Source organism: Vipera berus (assembly GCF_964194415.1).
Source record: "Vipera berus genome assembly, chromosome: 4".
NCBI classification, from domain to species: Eukaryota; Metazoa; Chordata; class Lepidosauria; order Squamata; family Viperidae; genus Vipera; species Vipera berus.
Window position 1 is genome coordinate 26,314,667 of NC_138206.1, and position 18,494 is coordinate 26,333,160.

Consider the following 18,494-nt stretch of genomic DNA (forward strand, 5'->3'; position numbering starts at 1 on the left):
GGCACCACACAAGTTATGCAGCAAGTAAACACAGGGTCAGTCATAAAGGACTCAAATGTCTATACACTAATGCACAGAGTATGAACAGTAAGCAGGGTGAACTAGAAATTCAGGTAAATGAGGGCAGATATGATATTGTTGCCATTACGGAAACATGGTGGGACGAAACCTACAAATGGAACACACAGCTAGAGGGATTTCAACTATTTAAAAGAAACAGACTAAACAAAAGACGAGGAGGAGTTGCTCTATATATAAGAAATAACTTTATCTCTACAGAAATAGAGCACAACAATGACGAAAACTGTAAACCTGAATGCATTTGGGTCAAAAAGGGGAAAAAATGACATTGCCATAGCTGTATACTATAGGCCACCCAACCAAGCAGAGGAAATAGATGAACTTTTTGCTAGTCAGCTAAGTAAGGTAAGTAAGAAGCACATCACAATAGTAATGGGGGACTTTAATTACCCTGATATCAACTGGGAGACAAACTCTGCACCAAGTGGAAGATCGAACAGATTCCTTACAAACCTAGCAGACAACTCTCTCCTAAAAAGTAGAGAAGGGAACTAGGGGATTAGCCATATTGGATTTAATTCTCACTAACAGAGATGAAATGATAGAAAGTGTCGAAGCCACAGGAACCTTGGGGGGAAGTGATCATGCAATATTGGAATTCAACATTCTGGAGGCACAAGCAATAGAACACAGCCAAACTAGAGTCTTGGACTTTAAAAGAGCTAATTTCAATAAACAGAGAGACCATGGGAAGAATTCCATGGATGAGAATCCTAAAGGGGAAAACAACTCAAGAAGCTTGGGAAATTTTGAAAAGTGAGATAATAAAGGCCCAGTCTAGTACAATACCAACAAAGAAGAAAAATAACAGCTCTCAAAAGAAACCAGCATGGCTGCATAAAGAACTCTCTGATAAATTGAAAGATAAAAAGGACAAGTATAAGAATTGGAAAGAGGGGCACATAACTAAGTCAGAATATCAGCAAATAGCCTGTGCTGGCAAAGATTAAGTGAGGAAAGCTAAGGCTCAAAATGAACTAAGGCTTGCAACCAAAGTCAAAAATAAAAAAAAATGCTTCTTTCAACATATAAAAAACAAGAAAAAAGTTAAGGAAATGATTGGTCCATTAGTGGGGGAAAGTGGCAAGAAGGTGACAAGCAATAGGGAGAAAGCAGAACTATTTAACTCGTTTTTTGCATCTGTCTTTACACAAAGGGAAAAAACAGTCCAACCTACCAAAACCAGTGCCATAAAAAACAGAATAGAAACGCAAGTTAAGATAGGCAAAAAAATGGTAAGTGAACACCTGTCCGGCCTAGACGAGTTCAAATCACCATGACCAGATGGATTACACCCCAAGGTTCTCAAGGAACTGGCAGATGTGATCTCAGAACCACTGAACTATATTTTTCAAAGATCCTGGAGCACTGGGGAACTACCAGAAGACTGGAAGAGAGCTGATGTAGTTCCCATCTTCAAAAAAGGGAAAAAAATAGATCCAGGAAACTACAGACCTATCAGCCTGACCTCAATACCTGGGAAGATTCTGGAAAAGATAATCAAACAACAAATCAGCGAACACCTAGATGCAAACAAAGTCATCACTAAAAGTCAACGTGGGTTTGTCAAAAACAGATCATGCCAGACAAATCTTATCACATTCTTTGACCAAGTGACAAAATTAGTGGACCAGAGGAATGCTGTAGATATAATTTACTTGGACTTCAGTAAGGCATTTGATAAAGTAGATCACAACCTACTACTTGATAAGATAGAAAAATGTGGGTTAGATAGCATCACCACCAGATGGATTCGTAGGTGGCTGACAGGCCGTACTCAGCGTGTGGTCCTCAATGGAACTGCATCTACATGGAAGGAAGTGTGTAGTGGGGTGCTCCAGGGCTCTGTGCTGGGCCCAGTGCTCTTCAACATCTTCATTAACGATTTGGATGAGGGGATAGATGGGGAACTCATCAAATTTGCAGACAACACCAAGCTGGCAGGAATAGCCAATACTCCAGAAGAGGCTTAAAATACAGGAGGATCTGGACAGACTCGAACACTGGGCGCTATCTAACAAAATGAAATTCAATGGTGAAAAAAGTAAGGTTCTACATCTAGGCAGGAAAAATCAAATGCACAGGTATAGTATAGGTGGTACCTTGCTCAATAGTAGTAACTGTGAGAGGGATCTCGGAGTCCTAGTAGACAATCACTTAAATATGAGCCAGCAGTGTGCTGCAGCTGCCAAAAACGCCAACACAGTGCTAGGCTGCATTAACAGAGGGATAGAATCAAGATCAAGTGAAGTACTAATACCACTTTACAATGCTCTGGTAAGGACACACCTGGAATACTGCATCCAGTTTTGGTCACCACAATGTAAAAAAGATGTCGAGACTCTAGAAAGGGTACAGAGAAGAGCAACAAAGATGATTGGGGGACTGGAGGCTAAAACATATAGGGAACGGTTGCTGGAATTGGGTATGTGTAGTTTAACGAAGAGAAGAGTGAGGGGTGACATGATAGCAGTGTTCCAATATCTCAGGGTCTACCACAAAGAAGAGGGAGTCAAGCTATTCTCCAAAGCACCAGAAAGCAAGACAAGAAGCAATGGATGGAAACTAGTCAAGGAGAGAAGCAACCTAGAACTAAGGAGAAACTTCCTGACAGTTACAACAATTAACCAGTGGAACAACCTGCCTCCAGAGGTGGTAAATACTCCAACACTGGAGGTTTTTAAGAAGAAACTGGCAGCCATTTGCCTGAAATGATATAGGGTTTTCTGCCTGAGCAGGGGGTTGGACTAGATGACCTCCAAGGTACCTTCCAACTTCTTCTTCTTCTTCTTCTTCTTCTTCTTCTTCTTCTTCTTCTTCTTCTTCTTCTTCTTCTTCTTCTTCTTCTTCTTCTTCTTCTTCTTCTTCTTCTTCTTCTTCTTCTTCTATTATTATTATTATTATTATTATTATTATTATTATTATTATTATTATTATTATTATTATTATTATTATTATTATTATATTATAGGACTGATTCACCTGAGCTTTCTACCTTAGAAAAAGTTTTATTAATTTCAGCTACATTGAGTTTACTCTAAATATATTTTTCTCTTTGCTTATAATGTTGTTGTTGTTAGCTGCGAAGTCGTGTCCGACCCATCGCGACCCTATGGACAACGTTCCTCCAGGCCTTCCTGTCCTCTACCATCTTCTGGAGTCCATTTAAGCTCACGCCTACTGCTTCAGTGACTCCATCCAGCCACCTCATTCTCTGTCGTCCCCTTCTTCTATTGCCCTCGATCTTTCCCAGCATTAGGCTCTTCTCCAGTGAGTCCTTCCTTCTCATTAGGTGGCCAAAGTATTTGAGTTTTACCTTCAGGATCTGGCCTTCTAAAGAGCAGTCAGGATTGATCTCCTCTAGGATTGACCGGTTTGATCGCCTTGCAGTCCAAGGGACTCGCAGGAGTCTTCTCCAGCACCATAGTTCAAAGGCCTCAATTCTTTGGCGCTCGGCCTTTCTTATGGTCCAACTTTCACTGCCATACATTGCAACTGGGAAGACCATAGCCTTGACGATACGCACTTTTGTTGACAGGGTGATGTCTCTGCTTTTTAGTGTGCTGTCTAGATTTGCCATGGCTTTCCTCCCCAGGAGCAAGCGTCTTTTAATTTCTTGGCTACAGTCCCCATCTGCAGTGATCTTGGAGCCCAGGAAAATAAAATCTGTCACTACCTCCATTTCTTCCCCATCTATTTGCCAGAAATTGAGAGGGCCAGATGCCATGATCTTGGTTTTCTTAATGTTAAGTTTCAACCCAAGTTTTGCACTCTCCTTCTTCACCTGCAACAAGAGGCTCTTTAGTTCTTCTTCACTTTCTGCCATTAGAGTGGTATCATCTGCGTATCTTAGGTTGTTGATATTTCTTCCGGCAATCTTAATTCCAACTTTTGACTCATCTAGCCCTGCCTTTCTCATGATGTGCTCTGCATATAAGTTAAATAGGCAGGGCGAGAGTATACAGCCTTGCCGGACTCCTTTCCCAATTTTGAACCAATCAGTGGTTCCATGTCCAGTTCTCACTGTTGCTTCTTGACCCACATATAGGTTTCTCAAGAGACAAATAAGATGGTCTGGTACTCCCATCTCTTTAAGAACTTGCCACAGTTTGTTATGATCCACACAATCAAAGGCTTTAGCATAGTCAATGAAGCAGAAGTAGATGTTTTTCTGGAACTCTCTAGCTTTCTCCATGATCCAGCGTATGTTGGCAATTTGATCTCTAGTTCCTCTGCCTCTTCGAAATCCTGCCTGTACTTCTGGTAGTTCTCGATCCACATACTGCTGAAGTCTAGCTTGTAGGATTTTAAGCATGACTTTGCTAGCATGAGAAATGAGTGCAATGGTGCGATAGTTTGAACATTCTTTGGCATTGCCTTTCTTTGGAATTGGAATGTAAACTGATCTTTTCCAATCCTGTGGCCACTGTTGAGTTTTCCAAATTTGCTGGCAAATTGAGTGTAGCACTTTTACTGCATTGTCTTTTAAGATTTTGAATAGCTCAGCTGGAATACTGTCACCTCCACTAGCTTTGTTGTTGCTCAGCTTTTCTAAGGCCCACTTCACTTCACATTCTAGGATGTCTGGCTCAAGGTCAGTGACCATCTCATTGTGATTATCTGGGACGTTAAGCTCATTCTTGTATAGTTCTTCTGTGTAATTTTGCCACCTCTTCTTAATCTCTTCTGCCTCTGTTAGGTCCCTGCCATTTTGGTCCTTTATCATGCCCATTTTTGCATTAAACGTTCCCTTCATCTCTCCAATTTTCTTGAAAAGATCTCTGGTCCTCCCTATTCTATTGTTTTCTTCTATTTCTTTGCACTGTTCATTTAAGAAGGCATTCTTATCTCTTCTAGCTATTCTCTGGAATTCTGCATTCAATTGGGTGTATCTTTCTTTTTCTCCCTTGCCTTTCGCTTCCCTCCTTTCCTCAGCTATTTGCAAAGCTTCCTCAGACAGCCATTTTGCTTTCTTGCATTTCTTTTTCTTTGGGATGGTTTTGGTTGCTACCTGTTGTACAATGTCGTGAACCTCTGTCCATAGTTCTTCAGGCACTCTGTCTATCAGATCTAATTCCTTAAATCTATTTGTCACCTCTACTATATATTCGACAGGGATATGATTTAATTCATACCTGAGTGGCCTAGTGCTTTTCCCTACTTTCTTCAGTTTAAGCCTAAACTTTGCAAGGAGAAGCTCATGGTCTGAGCCACAGTCAGCTCCTGGTCTTGTTTTTACTGACTGCATAGAGCTTCTCCATCTTTGGCTGCAGAGCACATAGTCAATCTGATTTCTGTGTTGACCGTCTGGTGATGTCCATGTGTAGAGCCGTCTCTTGGGTTGTTGGAAAAGAGTGTTTGCTATGACCATCGTATTCTCTTGACAAAATTCTATCAGCCTGTGCCCTGCTTCATTTTGTACTGCAAGGCCAAACTTGCCTGTTATTCCAGTTATCTTTTGGCTTCCTACTTTAGCATTCCAATCCCCCATGATGATAAGGACATCGTTTTTTGGTGTTAGTTCTATAAGGTGCTGTAGGGCTTCATAGAACCGGTCAATTTCATCCTCTTCAGCACCGGTGGTTGGGGCATAGACTTGGACTACTGTGATATTGAATGGTTTGCCTTGGATTCGAACTGAGATCATTCTGTCATTTTGAGGATTGTATCCCAGTATTGCTTTTCCTACTCTTTTATTGACTATGAAGGCTACTCCATTTCTTCTGAGGGATTCTTGCCCGCAGTAGTATACCTGATGGTCATCTGAATTAAATTCACCCATTCCTGTCCATTTTAGTTCGCTGATGCCTAAGATGTCGATGTTCAGTCTTGTCATCTCTTGTTTGACCACGTCCAGCTTTCCTTGATTCATGGATCTTACATTCCAGGTTCCTATGGAGAAAAAATCTTTACAGCATCGGACTTTCCTTTCACCACCAGACACATCCACAGCTGAGCGTCCTTTCGGCTTTGGCCCAGTCGCTTCATTCTTTCTGGCGCTACTAGTACTAGCCCTCTGCTCTTCCCCAGTAGCATATTGGACGCCTTCCGACCTGAGGGGCTCATCTTCCAGCGTCATATCGTTTTGCCTTTTGGTACTGTCCATAGGGTTTTCATGGCAAAGATACTGGAGTGGGTTGCCATTTCCTTCTCCAGTGGATCACGTTTTGTCAGAACTCTCTGCTATGACCTTTCCGTCTTGGGTGGCCCTGCACGGCATAGCTCATAGCTTCATTGAATTACGCAAGCCCCTTCGCCACGACAAGGCAGTAATACATAAGGCTATTTCTAAGAATAGTGCTTGTGAACCAATTGAATTTTTAATATTTCTGCATAATATAATTAAAATGGTGTGTTTTCCACATGTGCTAAAACTAGACAAAAAGTAACTAGTTAAACAAATGAATCAAAAATATTATACTTGTTCTTCTATTGATTTAGGAAAATGTTCCAAAGCTACATATTTGTGTATGTTAACTGAAAATGGCTTGGGCATCTGAGCCTTTAAGTCTAAGTCTACTGCATGTATCAGTTCCCAATGAGCTTGCCTAACTGCAAGCAAACACACAGCAAACATACTGCAGTACTCAAATACCAGAAAAAGAAAACAGACTGGTTATGCAACATGGATACTGACATAACCTTATCAAATGTGTGTGACCACCAAAAGCCCTCCAAAAGAGCTTATATAAACCAAAAGACTCAGTAACTCAAAAAGAAAAAAAAACAGGAATCATTTACAACATACAGTCCAAGGGCTGTAACAGCCACTTTGTTGGACGGACAGGCAGAAAACTAACAAGAGTGCCTCCATGAACACCAGCTAGCAGTCAGAAGCCACAATGGAAACTCCTTATTTTCAAGACAGACTTAACCATAGTTTCAGCAGGGAAACTATGAGCATCCTATACCAAGACAAATCCAAAAATTCTAGGATTTCCTGGAACCTTGCACTAATCAGCCATCAAGGAACACATAGAGATAAACCACATTACACATTATTCAAGAGAGAGAATAAAAAAGCTAAGAAGGAAACAAAAAGACCAGAACACATCTTCTTTAGCAGCTTCCATCCAGATAAACAGAGATTAACACTAGCCAAACAATCAAGCAGTAAATAATAATCAAGGAACTACCAAGGAGAAAACCACATCCCACCACCGCTATATATACACTGGGAGCAAACGTCACACTTACTTGCATTGTCTGCAGCAAACAACCAAACTTATAGAGCATCAAGGAGTCTACAGTTGAACTCTGGGCTATATATATTTACCTCTGTTGGAGGTTGCCAAAGTCACTCTATTTTTCAGAGTGATATGCTTTTTGCACATTTTCACATTTATACATTTTCCAAATCTCCAATTATTTAACATTTACATGGCAACTAAACTTCCATTGGTATGTGGGAAAAGATTTTATGATTATTATTATCCCTTCTCTAGAAACTTTGTTTTAAAATGTTTGTTTAGAGCAGTTTGTTTATATTGACTTCATTTGAGATTACTTTACAGACATATTTTTACGTGATTTTTTGTATATTTGTTTATTTTAAGGTTTTATGAAGGGAGAAATTGCAACATGGTAGACGGGAAATGCTCCTTGCACAGTTACTGATTTTGTAAATAGCATGTGTTGATGAATGCTTTTTAAAATAATTGCTAGTCTCCAGTTCACTGCTTGGACATTTTCTGTATTTGATCTACAGAAATCTATAGTTCCTGATTTTCAGATATTTGTTTCATATTAGCATGTTATTTTTGCATGATTAATTGTTTTTCAATAATAACTAAGGTAATTATCATTTAATTCATGGATACCTGCTTCATGTTGCCCCTTTACATGCAGTATATTTTCTTGCATGACTTCCATGTTTCTGTGATAGATAGCTCTATGTGATTAAATAAATAGATAAAGTATGTTTATAGCTGCAGTTCTAAGTTTACTTTTCAAGAAACCAAGAAGTCCAGGCACAGATTCTTAGCACTGGAATGCTGGAAAATAAATGATGGTATGACCTTCATTCATTTCCCTGTCCAATTATCTCTTTTCCTCACATGATCTCCATTTTGTTTTGTTCTTTTTCTTTCCCTTTCCAGCATAGCCAACTCTTTGCTTTGTCTCATTTCCACCCTGTTTTTTCCCTACACTTTTATGTTTGCATTTGAGAGATTTGTGTATTTGAGACATGGTTGATAAATTTAGTTTGTTTTGTTAAGGTGGTTATCATAAATTTTAAAATCTTTATTTTGTGAAAATCTTATATAACTTTTCATAAAAGATTAGGAAGTAACAATGATTAGCTGTAGATACATTTTAAATAGCAAACATATAAAATTTTGAAATTGCCAAGTAGTGGAAATTATAGCTTTCATTTTTGGATTTTTATATTGCAAAGTATATAATGTATTTATAAAAATGAATTAAATACTTCAAATCGCTTTAAGATAAATGTTTTATTTTGCTATAGATGCATTATTATTTAACTTAGCTTTAGAGATATATTTGTGTTAGTTTCCTGTAAGAAAACTAGAAAGTCTTCTTGTATTATCTTAGTTTCCTTTAGGAAAACTAGAAAGTCTTTTTATATTATCTCAATGCATTGATTATGTTACAGTTAAGCAATTGACTGTCTTTTGCTGATCTCAGATAGCTAAACAGGGTCACACCTGGTATGACCTCTCGTCTTGACTACTGCAACGCTCTCTACATGGGGCTACCCTTGAAGACCACCCAGAGGCTCCAACTGGTGCAGAATGCAGCCGCGAGAGTTGTGCTGGGAGTTTCCCGACACTCCCATGTCACACCTTTGCTCCGCGAGCTGCATTGGCTTCCAGTTGTCTTCCGGGTGAGGTTCAAGGTGTTAGTAATGACCTACAAAGCCCTACATGGCATGGGTCCGGAATACCTTGGAGAGCACCTGCGGCCGGCGTCAACTTCCCTCCGCCCAGTACGCTCCCATAGAGAGGGCCTCCTCAGGGTGCCACCGGTCAAAGAATGCCGACTGGTGGCCCCCAGGGGAGGGCGTTCTCTGTGGGCGCACCGGATTTATGGAACCATCTTCCGGTCGAGCTCCGGATGGCGCCTGATCTCCGCTCCTTCCGGCGCGATCTTAAAACCCACCTTTTTGAACAAGCTGGCCTGACCTGATGGGATGGGGTTGGGTTTTATAAATTAACTTTTAATCTGTACTAATTTATTACGGGCATCGTTGTTTAATTACTTTTAATAATTTTTAATTTTTGTATCTTGTTTTTATTATGTATTGCCCTGTTCACCGCCCTGAGTCCTTCGGGAGAAGGGCGGTATGCAAATTAAATTAATAAATAAAATAAATAAATAATTTTGAATAAGAGACTATTAGGAAATACCAAGGTTGTAGACTAGGCTAAGAATTAGAAGGTAACACTAAGCTGCTTGAATTAAGTTTGATTTAAAGAGACTTTGCTTTAAGCTAAGGCCTAAAGTTTACTTCCTTTGAAAGAGTCATAAAGGTTGTTATTTTGGTATATGCTCTTTGTTATTTGCGTTATATTTCATACATTCGCTAAATTAACAGTTTTTATGAAAAATAGAAAGAAAAGGGGAATCTGCGGCCCAACTCCCAGGCAAGATTAAAATATTAGCTTCAACATTATTTTTAATTGTATATTTTAAATAGCATCAAGCTGAACTGATAAGAACTGCTGAATAGTTTGAAAGCAGACTCTTAATTATGAAAAATGAAATCATTGCTTGGTTGCCACCAATGTCTCTTGTTTAAAGTAGTTGAGTGTAAAAAGTTAACAGTATTAAAATTTAAGATAAAAGATATGCTTTTAGGAAGTAGATGAAATTAGTATTTAATGCTAGAATTCTAAAGAGATGAATTAATGATGTTACATTGATGTCCTCTTCTTGAATTCTGCATTTATGTGTGCACAGACAAGCATGCATATAGACAAAAATTCAAAGACAAGGGTCTTCAGTTTAAAACTCTTAGTAGATTTGTCACTGTGGAAAACCAAGGTATGTTAGCTGGTGTCCTGGAAAAGTAGGTGACGTCGCGCAACGTATTAGAGCTTTTTCCCCATTGCTGGCAATGGGTGCGGTTTCCACGTGACGTGTCTGGCCAATGGGCCGGCAGTTTGACATCCCTGATTTAAATGATACCTCATCAGAATTTTTGGGATTTTTTCACATGATGGTTATGTGCCAGTATGAAACAAATCTGAACTTCTTGATTCCTTAGCACCAGCTGTGTTCAACCAGCTCACCTGTAATGTATTTGAAACTTTTATGAGACCAGTGCCCCTTTTTTAATGCTACAGTCCATGAAGGCAGATCTTTCAGAAGAAAAAAATTGTTTTGACCTCAGAGGAATGCTTTTTGTTGCTGTTTTTGTTCCATATGATAAAAGCATTAAACAAAAAAGGATATTACTAGAGACAGTGGTGGTAGAAGCAATTTATTTTATTTAGCTTTTCAAGATTTCATTTTTCCTTAGCACAGAATGGAAGGGATTAGTATTACTGCAGTACCTGTGGCTGCTCAAAGAAGGGAAATAATTTTTGGTCCATATTGTCAACATTTTAAGGTTCAAACTGCTTGTGAGTGGGGAGTGGAAACAGTAGTGGCCATGCTTTTAGTGATCGTACAGTATCTGTTTTATTTTATGATCACTAGACAGCAAACCTTTTCACTTTGTCCTCCTGTCAGAAAATCAAAGAGAAGCCAACTTCATAGAGCTCAGATAAAAGAGGGGATAGGAAACTGGAACAGAACAGAGAAAGAATTAAAAAAAATGAGGAGAAGAAGATCATAAATTTTAAGACTGCTAACTGTTTTATACTCAATTACTTCAGATAAAAGAAACATTGGCAGCAACCAAACAATGTTAGCTTTCAAGCAACTGGACAGAATTTGACCAGAGCACGAAGGGGCAGAGAAAAGAGAAGGAAAATGCAATAATATTGGGTGACAGGAAAGAGTAATGCCAGAACAGAAGAAGATTGAGCAATTAATAATATTGAACTTGAGCAATGGGGACTATGAGGAAGAGATCTTTTTTTTTAAAGTATGTATGTATGTATGTATGTATGTATGTATGTATTATTTATTTATTTTTTATTGATTGATTGATTGATTGATTGATTGGCTGCCTGGCAACGTATCTTTTAAAAGTAAGAAGCAATAAAAAAAGTAAGAAGAAAACAGATGGAGGGAAAAAATCTCAATGCAACAAGAAAAAAAAATGTCAGAAATTCAACAACCACCCTAATCCCAGACCTGGAGCAAACCCAGGATTTACTTTTGAAATAGTATTAAAACCATATGGATCTCTGAGAGGATGCTCTTCCTGAGAGCAGGTATTGTGACACAGAATGTCATCTCCTAAGTCCTGATAGATGGCATTGTTTGAAGGGACCTGGATCATACCCATTCTGCCCAGTCTTATAGGGTGAGCAGAAACTATTGGAAATAGGTCATCCTTCAAATAATCACAAGGCTTTATACATTGTAACAAGTATGGTTTTCTCCTAAAAGCCAACTAGCAACCAGGGGTGTAACAGTGGTTATGAAACAGTGGTGACATAAGGGTATATGGTGGTGCTGTGCCATCTTTGCTGAAGACAGCTTTAGCAGTAAACCAAGCACCATGCTATCAGCATCTTACAACACAGAAAATATAAACTACAGTAAAGAGGGGTAGCAGCTGATTTCTGTTCTACCCCATTCTATTATAGTTGAGGGACATCAGTTAAGTTTCCACTGAATATTCCTTGCCCATGGATAAATAAATGAATTTGAAGTCTGTATTGGCACAAACAAATCTGAATAATGGAATATATTTGTTTTTGTATGAGTGTGATAAAGTTATCTTCATTTTTTTATCCTCTTTCCCAGAGAACAAACAAATAATGTAGGTTTTCCAAACTGAAATAATTCAATTGGCAAAGCTAAAGCATCATGTCACAGAAGAGATTTGTCTGCCTAGGCCAGACATGTCAAACTCGTGACGTCGCGCGACGTATCGGAACTTTTTCCCCATTGCCAGCAATGGGGTAGGCGCGGTTTGTTCGTGACGCGTCCGGCCCACGGGCCGGCAGTTTAACACCCCTGGCCTAGGCCATAGTGAAATTGAAGAGGTCCTTTCCATAAGAACAAGACCAAGCAGGATAGTAGTGTGGACATTTTGAATTCAACCCTTGTAATCTTGAAGGGCCGTAATTCTTTAGTCAATATGTCGAAAGCAGCTGCAACTTTTGTTATTCCTACCTGATCTCTGGAAGCTCCCTTTGCACATGTGATAGCTTCATCAAGTAATCTTTCTATGTACCCAAGATATTGCTTGGGTCCTCTCTGGCTTTTAATAGTTTTTAAAATAGTTTTTCATGATCACTGTTTTATATACTTATTGGTTTTCTTTGTAATTCACTTTTGTATGCTGCCCAGAGTCACTCTTGTGAGATGGGTGGCCATGTAAATATGACAAATACAATACACTGAAAAGGAGACTTTTGTCAAGAAACCTGTAGCTTCTAGAGGATAACCTATATGTGTGAATTTCCAGATTATTCCAGTTATAGGTAAGAACTGTATATACATGGGAATAAGTTGAAAATTTAGGTGCCAAAATATACCCCAAAATTATCCAAGGATGGGCTTATACACAAATCTATGTAATAGGTTTTTACAATCCAACCCCCTGCTTGAGCAGAAGACCCTATATCATTCTGGACAAATAGCAGTCCAATCTCATCCACCATTCTGGAGGCAAGCTGTTCCACTGTTTTCACTGGCAGGAAATTTCTTCTTAATTCTAAGCTGATAAGCTAAATAAATATTTTTGCTATGTAATTTATTGCCACAAGTTGTACTAATTATTTCAGTTTAGAAGGCTTTTAAAGATGATTAGTTAAATTCATAATAGATTACATAAACAGCTATAAGTTGAGTGTATGTATTTATTTAATTTGCCTCTTAATAACAGACTTGGAGAACAAGAAAAAGGATGCTGTTGCATTTTTTGCTGCTCATGGGCTTCTTTTTGCATGTGATATCTGTATGACAACAAAATACCTCAACAGTTAGACATTTAGTCTATTACTTCTCATCCTGCCCTCAAGTGCTTTGGAGAATAGGTTGACCCACTCTTCTCTGTGACAGTGCCTCAAGTACTGGATGGCTGCTATCATATCTCCTGTAATCCATCTCCTTCAGTTTTTATACATGGTATTAAGAAAATGATCTACATATGACTAAAATTTTCATGCCTGCTTGATTGTACCCTTCAATTGGGTGAAGTGGTGCATTGTAGGACAACAATTTTTCAGCTTCTGTCCTTTGAAAAATCTTGTCTCCGGAGATAATATCCACCCCATCTCTGTAGCCTTCAGGAAAAACCTTAAAACCTGGCTATGCCAACAGCCAAGGGTCCTGTAGGGGAAGCTACTGTCTGGTGCGCTAACAGAAAAGGCACACCACCTCTCCCCTCCAAATCTTGTTCTTTGGCTTCTTAATTTTTTTTGTAATTTTAATCCATTTTTATATTTATAATCATTATTTTTTTTAATCTGGATGTAAGCCGCTCAGTGTTTCCTGAACTTCAAGATGGGTGGCAAATAATTTTGATAAAATAATAATAAAAAATGAATCAACATTCCTCAAATAGACTAACTTACAGAGTTCATCCAAAATCTGGGACCCAGATGACTCTTGTGGGATTGAAATTTGGCAAAGTCATGACCTCATCGTGCTGCCATGCTGCTGTAGTCAGAAGTTGCTCCTGTTCCCACAAAAAAGTAGTGGTCATTCTGTTTTAAGAAATATATCTGAAACAAATGGTCAGTGGATCATTGGTTGTTTGGGGGATTGAACTAAAAGACTCCAAGGTCACTTCTAACCCTATTCCTCAATTTTAAAATGAACAAAACATAATTAAAATAATATATAAAAAAGTTGAATATAAAATGGAATGATTTAAATACACCAGAGTTTACCCAGATATTTTATACTTTTATACAGCAAATATTTGCCTTACTATGTCATATGCTTGCCAGAAGAATTTTTATAAGCAGAACTAATTTGTGTGAGAAAGATTTTTCTTCACCCTGCAGCTCATATGCATTAATTAAATGCATATTTTGCATTTCTTGGTTAAATTTAATATGGTTGCCCAGAATCTTTTTGAAATCCAAAAACAAATCAATTATCCCAGACCTCAGTATATAAACTTTTAATTTGTTTTTTAAAAAATCATTTTCCTTTTTAAAATTAATTTCAGAGGTAGGAACAAGTACAGCACTGACTCAAGAAATCTAAAGATTACAAGAAATATAATACAACCTCCATGGCAATTGAAGTATTGTTAGTAACAGTACTAATAGCAATGATCATTATGATAATGTACTCCATTTTAAATTACAAAAAAACCCTGTATTCTGTCTGATTTCTACTAAAAGGTATATTGCATTCAAAATGTAGTTCTGAAAATTGGAATGATAACAGAATCAACAGGGCACCTTAACTAAGGTAAAGGTAAAGGTTCCCCTGCACATGTGTGCTAGTCGTTTCCGACTCTCGGGGCCGGTGCTCATCTCCATTTCAAAGCCGAAGAGCCAGCGCTTGTCCAAGGACGTCTCCGTGGTCATGTGGCCAGCATGACTAGATGCTAAAGGCACACGGAACGCTGTTACCTTCCCACCGTAGTGGTCCCTATTTTTCTACTTGCATTTTTACATGCTTTCGAACTGCTAGGTATGCAGAAGCTGGGATGAGTAACAGGCGCTCACTCTGTTACGCAGCACTCAGGATTCGACCCGCCAAACTGCCGAACTTCTGATCGACAAGCTCAGCGTCTTAACCCACTGAGCCACTGCGTCCCTTAACTAGAATCTGACTATTCCCCATATTGAAAAAGTACCTAAGAAAGTAACTAGTAACCCTAACTAAATCTCCAAATATGTAGAGAATTTATTTATTTATTTTTATTTATTTAAATTAGATTTCTATACCGCCCTATTCCTGAAGGACTCAGGGCGGTTTACAGGGTAGCATAAAATACAATATAAAAGATAATATAGATTAAAATAAATTAAATTAATTAAGCCCAACAATTAAAACAATATTTAAAAGCTAAAACCCCTTCAGTCCAGGCCTGATAGATCGAAAAGCCAGGTTTTCAGGTCCCGGCGAAATGAATGCAGATCGGGGGCGGTCCAGAGTTCCGCAGGTAAATCATTCCAAAGGGCAGGCGCGCCCACAGAGAACGCTCTTCCCCTGGGAATAACCCGCCGGCATTCCTTAAGAGACATGGATTGAAATTTCTTGTCAGATTTGACAGAGGCAATACACCTGTGTCTTCAGAATTCAGGTTGAGTCATCTGCCTTCTCTGTGATTGTCAAAGTTTGGTGGTGAGACATGCCTTTATTTGGGCAGATCCTATGAAATAGTATAGGAAACTAGCATATAGTCAACTGTCTTCTTGTTATTTTTTACATGTTTGCTGCTAAATGACTTATTGAATAAGTACAGAAAGATTACAAAGGTACTTGACTAGGACCCAGAAGACCTAGGTTTACAGCTATCCACAGCCATGGACGCTCACTCACAGTGCAACCGACTTCACAGTATGGGGGGGAAATGAGGGTAGAATGTTGTGTGCTTGGCCTTGGCTCTTTGAGGAAAGCAAAATACAAGCAAACAAACAAATATATGCAAAATAGTTAGCTCTTTTTTGCTATGTTACTTAGTATTGGAAATTTTGATAGTACCAAGCTTTGCAGTGTAGGACCAGTAAATGTTTGTGTCATAGCTGCTGTGAAATTTCAGAATAGGAATGTATTTCTAATTGCTTCTCATGAATTTTGGAGGATTTTTCACCTATATTGTCCTGCCTTATTTTGTGTTGCCATTTCTACTAATTTTGGGGAGCATAACACTACTAATTTACAGACTTGAATATTTTTCTACTTTTTCTGTTGCAGAAACTCCTGCTGTATTTCCAGACAACATCAAAGAGAAAGAAACTCCACCCATTGAAGATATTCCATTGGAAAGCTCTATTCCTCATACTGATTCTGGAATTGAAGAGGAGCAAATACCCAGTATTTTAAATGGGACAGATTTAGAAACAAGCCCTGGTCCAGATGCTATGAGTGAATTGCTATCTACTTTGTCATCTGAGGTGAAGAAATCTCAGGAAAGTTTAACGGAAAGTTCCAGTGAAATTCTGAAGCCTGCATCTTCAATATCAAGTATTAGCCAAAGCAAAGGTATTAATGTTAAAGAAATATTGAAAAGTCTGGTAGCAGCACCGGTTGAAATTCCAGAATGTGGGCCTGATCCGATTCCTTATCCTGATCCTGCACTGAAAAGAGAAACTCAGCCTATTCTCCCAATGCAGTTTCACTCTTTTGACAGGTGTGTAATACAATTCACTCAACTGTCTATCTTTCTGTCTGCCTGTCTTAACTACACTACCTACCTACCTTATTCTTGATACTTGAACCGTGTTATGTACATACATAAAACTAACATTTAACCATGATTTGGTAAGTAAACCAGAAACATTTGAAATATTCAGATATAAAAGCTGTATAAAAGCAATGGATGGAAACTAGACAAGGAGAGAAGCAACCTAGAACTAAGGAGAAACTTCCTGACAGTTAGAACAATTAACCAGTGGAACAACCTGCCTCCAGAAGTGGTGAATGCTCCAACACTGGAAGCTTTTAAGAAGAGACTGGCCAGCCATTTGCCTGAAATGGTATAGGGTTTCCTGCCTGAGCAGGGGGTTGGACTAGATGACCTCCAAGGTCCCTTCCAACTTATTATTATTATTTTTGCCAGTTCTCATCCTCCGTTACTGAAGTATCTCCCTAGAGAATGGTACATCAGCGTAGATCTAGGTGAAAAAGTCACTAGAAATATTTGCAACTAAAAATGATTAATAGCAACTGGTAATGTGAACACAATTATTTTCACAGATGTTTACAATAATCATAGGTCATCTAGTCAGCTCAAAGGACTGTTTATTTTATGTTGTAGTTACTTGGCTATATATTTGTTAGTTTTAATTTAGTGTTCGTGTTTGCAAATGTTTATGTCCTGTACATTCAGAGCCTGAATTTCTATACAACTCTGGCAATGAAAAAAATAAGAAAACAATAAACTACATAAAAAGTTTGGCTGCATAAAAGACAAAAGAAGACATATATTGGAGCTGTAAAGAGAGTTAGTACACCATTAAGATTATAAACAGATACCAAATAATTGTACAGATGGTATTAGAAAAACCTAAAGCCCAGTCAGAAAAACCTAAACGCCAACCTAAAACTGAGGATATTAAGAACAGCTTTATGAGACATATTTGAAGTAGAAGGAAAAGAATCAAAATACCACATATTCAGATAAAGGAAAATGCTAGTGGGAAGAAAAAAAAATTACTCAAACATGATTTTGACTTAATATTTTTTGAGAGTTTCTATTTTACAATTGGGAAGCAAGATAAAGAGGCAGGAATGAAGTTTGAAATTAACTGGTAAAGGATACTTATTTACTGTGCATGAATTTAAAGCTCCACATCATTTCTCCAAAGAGGAATCTGTAAGCACTTTGAAAGCAATTTTTTAAAAGATTTTAATTTCCTTAATAAATTGTATGAATATTATTGGCAAACATTTAACAAAGTATTTCTTCAAAGTATACTTGCCCGGGATACTTGCAGGACCATCTGCTGCCGGGAACGAATTCCCATTGCCCAGTACGCTCACACAGAGAAGGCCTCAGGGTACCGTCGGCTAGACAATGTTGGCTTGCGACCCCCAGGGGAAGAGCCTTCTCTGTGGGAGTGCCAGCCCTGTGGAACCAGCTCTCCCCTGAGCTTCGGATGACCCAAGATCTCCGGTCCTTTCGCCGCGGCCTCAAAACACTCCTTTTCCACCTGGCTGACCTGGACTGACAGGGATTTTAATTATGTTTACAATTTTAACTCTAATCTTTAATTTATTTCAATTTTAAATTTTAATTTACTGTACAGAGACCTTTAATTTCTGTTGTTGTTAGCTGCCCTGAGTCCCTTGGGAGATAGGGCGGGATATAAGTCCCACTAATAAATAAATAAATAATAAATTTCATAATATTTTGATTATCACTCTAACTCAGAGGTGTCAAACTGCCAGCCTGTGGGCCGGATGCATCATGGCGAAACCGCGCCCACCCCAGTGCCGGCAATGGGAAAAAAGTCACAATACATTGCGACACATCACATGATGATGCGAGTTTGACATCCCTGTTCTAACTAAATGTAGGATTGATGACAATTCTGTTGGTTTCACAGCTGACCTGACCAGCACATTCAAAAACGTTCTTCAATGAGTCCTCATACAAATACAAAGTTTTAAGGATTCTAATCAAGAAGGCATATTCT

The 18,494-nt window shown here is 38.5% G+C and overlaps 1 protein-coding gene across 3 annotated transcripts in view; it reads left to right on the forward strand.

Annotated features, from left to right (window-relative positions):
• The window catches only part of NBEA (neurobeachin), a 397,191-nt gene that overhangs the window by 125,501 nt on the left and 253,196 nt on the right, over positions 1–18,494 (forward strand). For all 3 annotated transcript variants that reach the window (XM_081327264.1, XM_081327262.1, XM_081327263.1), the window contains one exon: positions 16,051–16,486. In XM_081327264.1, coding sequence (XP_081183390.1) covers positions 16,051–16,486 — 436 coding nt within the window. The remainder of the gene's footprint in view (positions 1–16,050; positions 16,487–18,494) is intronic.